Consider the following 5,090-nt stretch of genomic DNA (forward strand, 5'->3'; position numbering starts at 1 on the left):
TGCAGTGGACGTAGTCAGGCTGATGATTTTCGAAGAGCCGATTGGCATTTGGCGATGACGTCTGCTGTGGGCGCTTATCCCCAGTGAGCCTTGTGGATCAAGACTTATGGCGTTCTGGTTTAAACTACTATATCCTCCTACCCGACGCACGTGTGCTCGCCGGCTCTCTAAGCATACACTGGCGCAGCCAGGCAGCCCAGCGTCAAGCCGCGCATGCCCCATCGAGGCTCCTGTCAAGTGACGGACACGTCGCGACGTTATCGACGCTTATTATCTTGGCGCGCTGCCAACGCCTGCGCTGCGCAAGTAGACGACGGTGCGATACTGAAGCACAAATTGAAAAGAGCTAAAAATGCTTTCGAACTATTGAATAAGAAAGGGAGAAAAAGTGGAACAAAATTGTGCCCATCAGGATGTTTCCGTCGCCTCTAGATCACGGTCATAATCGCCAAGCAAGACAACTTCCTGCTATCAAGCTTAAGAATGGTCCCAGCCGCTGAAACGGCTCGAGTGAACGGGGAGCTGGCACTGCGATCAACTCAAAAGAAAGCAAAACGTAATTTGCTTCGTGCGCATGCATCCGGTTAAGTGAATTGGAGCAATTAACATCTCAGGCAATACAATTTTATTTTCTATTACGACTTGTGTCACCTTAATGCCTCGGCTACAGTTGCTAGGAGCTGTACCGGCTGTGAATTGCAGCAAACGCTTTTGTGTCTCACGCGTTGCGTTACAAGTTGAGCCACTAAGTCTGCGGTTCCTTGCAGCACGGCAACGGCGAAGCACAAATACCTTGGACTCATCATTCGAGCTCCACGTTGACGTAGATGTAGTTGTTAAGGATGAATCCCTGCAGTTCGAGGTCCCTCCAGTTCACTGTCTCTGTCTGAAAGCCCCTGTTAGCAGCTCCAGGGACAGGTCTCCTCACCATATCCTCAGAGTTTGCGCTCACCAGCATCCTGATGTCCTTCTCCAGGTCTTCGGGGTGTGTGAGGATTATCGTGACCTTCTTAGCAAAGGGCCACTCCAACAAAGCATCCCAGATGGACTCGTGAAGAATCAGTGCGAAGGACACGAGAACTTCGCCGTCCTCCTGCCTGCGGCACTGGGACTGCAGCTCGATGGCATAGCCAGCTGAGATGTGGGTGCCGTGGGATTGCACGTGCTCCTTCTTGTCTCCCGTCAGGGAGTTGTAGGCGCCGTATGCATCGACGAAGGGGTAGAACTCGATAAAGGCACCAAGCTTTGAAGCAGCGCGGTATGGTCCCGGTGTGTATGTCACTTTCTTTGCAATTGGAATAACGGAGCCATCTTGTTCGTCTCTAGCCTGCTCCTCCACGTCGGCCAACTGGCTCGTAATACATGCAATGCGCTCCACTATTGAGGTCGCTTCGCTCATGAAAACGTTGTTGTCGACGTTCCTGCTCGTCACGCACTCTGGTATCATTTGCAGGTCTGTCTTCATTGCTCCCAATTTATCGGCAGTACTTCCGACAGCACTTGAGCTCACAGGTGACCCTTGAAAAGCCTCACTCGAACACTGCCGGAAGTGCTCGAAGAGGTCAAAGCGACGCATGTGCCGCTGGCACTTGAAACACTTGACCTCATCGCTGTAGCACTCGAGCAAATGTTCCTTCAGCTCCGACAGTGGGCCCGTGAAGTCGCATTTTTCACCTCCGGCTATGCAGAGAACTCGGCGCTGCTCTAATTGTGAGTTCTCGAATGTCATCAGAATGTCATCATCCTCAGCGGACTTTGTGTTGTCCAAAGGGCACGTGCCGCTTTCGCAAGAGATGAGGATTCTGCATGAATCGCAAACAACATGGCAGCATGGCAGCAGGAAAGAGCGGTTTTCCACCATACCGCACACGGCGCAGACCCGGTTGTTGGGCAGCGGCTCGACGAAGGCGACGCGTCGGCGCTCCAGGAAACCGCCGAATCCCACGAGGACGTATTCTGTGCCAGGCATCACGCTTAAATGGTTCCAAGTGTTGTAAAGCCTTGAGGCAGCAAATGCGGCTAAGAAGTTTGAGGCAGCTGCCTACGGCTATAGTGGGGTACAACTTTAGAAGGCAGCGGCATTTGCCCCTCAAAAGCGGATGCACATGAGCCTCAGCCAATAGGCGCACACTTCAGGGGACGTCATGAGTCAGACGGCCGGTGACCCCGCCGACGGAGAACATGCCTAACATGGCCGCCCTTGCTTCGAACTGGGCCGAGTCGCGTCAGCTGTGTGCGTCTCCCTTCGTCGGAGTGAATTTGAATTGATGTGGGCGTCTGTCATGCCGGAAATATTATTGCGAGCTTACGATGCACAATTTTCGCCGCGTGCGTTTGTTCTGAGCCGTGAGCCGGCGAAAAAAGATTACAGCGAACATCGGTGACGCTGCGCTGCGCTTGGTCTGGAAACAGGATCCCGCGACGACACACCGCTGCAAACAAACATCCTGCGTGTTCTTTCGATAGGCGGTATTACGGATCGCTCTCAAAAACTGTCTCAATTTTGAGATCGTCATGTCAAAATGACGACGCCGCGAAATGCCGACGGCGGAATCGGCCTATGAAGAGCGAGGTTGCGGTCGCTAGTAGCAGGGCTCCGCCCCTGAACCATTTATTCGCACGACAAGAGACCGTAGACTAATGTTTTGCTGTAAAGACGCAGTGAATAAAACGGGTAATGTTTTATTTTGCTAAGAAACTGTATTTCAAACTCAACAACATCAAGCTAAACAAGAAGTCTTTTCAGTATTGCAATTAAGTATGCTCTTCAGTCACTTTTGTTGCCGCGAAGGTGTGCTGTCAACGGTAAAGCGTGAACATGTTAGTCTAAATATAAACAGAAACGCAATGAAGAAAACAAGTAATGTTTTATTTTCGTGATAAACTATGTTGTAAAATTAATAACACGAAGGAAAATTCGAAGCGTTTTCAATTTTTTAAATAAATTTGCTGTAGGGTAACTTCTTCCGCCACGAGGGTGCGCTGGCAGTGGTATCGAGTTGACAGCCGTGCGGTGCGGACGCTTGTTTCGGTGCTCTTCGGACTACGCGTGGTGACCGGGACCTGACGGGCGGACGACTGCGAGAGCGCCGTGACTACGACAAATCGATGAGTTCTTTCCTTCAATATTTTGAGAGCTTAGATTTAGGCTAGCTTTAGATCTAGGCTAGTCAGGTGAAGGGCTCGCGAAAGAGCAGGTCAGTGACCTAACGGCCGGGCCTTTTCCGGCCGGCAGCTGTAGATTTGCGGGGCTTATTTGTGAGTTAACTGGTTTAGACAGGTAGTTAGTATTCCTTTCTAGGTGATTGGCTTTTGCGGTAGGCAGAATTTTATTTGACCACGTGGTTGCAAGTGGTTTTTTCTTTTATAGCACTTTGTGGTAGTAATAATAGAATGCTGCTAAGATGGTCATGCAACTGATGGTAAAATGAAAGGAGTCTGAGGCGTCGGTGAATTTGAAGGAAACGCTGTTCGAATCGGTAGAGGAGGCCGAAGGCGCAGATTTTATGTGCAAATGCTGCGTATTAAGCGCACGCCTGGACGGGGCTGACGAAGCGAACACCAGCCTAGTGCTACGTATGGATGCCCTAGAAAAAGAGCTGCAGGTAGAGAGGGCAGAGAAGCGGAAACTTCAAGTAGAGCTTAGTCGAGTGTTGGAGGCAAAAATGGCTGACACCGCCAAGCGAAGCCACATTGGCGGACATTGCAGCGCCAGCCACGTGGATGGGGCCTGCGCTGGCATGGACAGCGATAAGGAATTAGGTCAGGCAGGTTCAGACAGGAACATATACGCACACGTGGCAGTTAGGAAGTCTGGAGGAGATGGAGAGAAGGGGAACAAGTTAACTTTCAGGTATGAGGTCGCAGTTACAGATAAGAGGCGGCATAATATTCCGGTAGTTAGGATGGAGGAAGGGAATAGCCAAGTGCTTATCGGTGGTGATTCAAATCTGAGTAGGTGCAAAAGAACTATAATGGAGCGTGTAAAGGGTGATAAGCGGGTAGCAGTCGGGGCATTCCCGGGCAAGAAAATGGACGCAGTACTGAGAGAGACAAAAAACGAACTTCTAAGAATCTTGCGGAGCGCAATTTGGTAGTGATAGCGGTCCGGCTAAATGATGTCTTGAATGGTGAAGCCGCAAATGTAGTGGAAAGATTAGCGGAGGGAGTTGACGATTTAAGAACGATAACACAGCAAGTCCAGATCGTGGTTTGCACAGTGCCGGAAGTGGAAGGACGGAACGGAGAAATTGCCAAAAACGTTGTGGCTGTTATTCAGGAGATAAGGAAGTTAAGCCAGGAGAAAGGCTTTTAAGTGGCAGACATAAACAGGGAAGTGCATAGAGCAGGCTTTGGCGGAGGCTTTACACGAGATGGCATCCACTTTAATGGAAGATTAGGACCCGAGATCGGGTGGCGCCTTGCAGGCCGGGCAGTAGCTTTTTTGGGGGGTCGACTGCGGCTCAGGGCATAAGGGTAGGTAGAAGCAAAGTAGAAAGTGTAGCAGTGGAGGCTGACGCCAATAAAATGGCCACTAGGAGGTCCAGGAAGAAAACTACAAAAATAAATTTAACACCAGGATCAGGTAGATAAACATGCAAGGCGGTAGAAATAGAGCGAAGTGGTTAGAGATAGAACAGCAGTTGAAGGACGAAGTAGGTGTATACGCGCTATGCGAGACACATCTCGGGGATCTAGAAGACCCACCATTTATTGATGGCTACGTCTGGGAAGGGAGCAACAGAACAACGGAGAGGAAGGGAGTAGGAGTAGGTATGCTGATACATCAAGAAACAAATTGGCAAAGATTAAAGTCAACTTGCAAAGAACATATCTGGGTATCGGGTACAATTTCCGGTGAAAGGACATGGCTGGGGGTAGTTTATTCAGGGACAGGGGACAAATGCAGGCAAGAGAACACGGATCTAGTTAAGTGTCTCAATGACGATATACAGCAGTTTTTAGAAGGCGCCGATATTATTCCGTTGCGGACATGAATGGCCACATCGAGGATCTGGATTTATACACAGATTGTAACTGGAAATTGATGATAGACTTCTGTGAGCGACACAACCTAGTTATTGTAAATA

General features: G+C 49.9%; 1 protein-coding gene across 1 annotated transcript; it reads right to left on the bottom strand.

Moving 5' to 3' along the window:
• Nucleotides 1–802: 802 nt before the first annotated feature.
• LOC144108240 (uncharacterized) lies at nt 803–1,969 on the bottom strand. Its single transcript, XM_077641518.1, has one exon. It carries the CDS (start codon nt 1,967–1,969, stop codon nt 803–805), a length of 1,167 nt encoding a protein of 388 aa, XP_077497644.1.
• Between the last annotated feature and the right edge of the window lie 3,121 nt (nt 1,970–5,090).

Source organism: Amblyomma americanum, chromosome 10, assembly GCF_052857255.1.
Source record: "Amblyomma americanum isolate KBUSLIRL-KWMA chromosome 10, ASM5285725v1, whole genome shotgun sequence".
Classification (NCBI taxonomy): domain Eukaryota; kingdom Metazoa; phylum Arthropoda; class Arachnida; order Ixodida; family Ixodidae; genus Amblyomma; species Amblyomma americanum.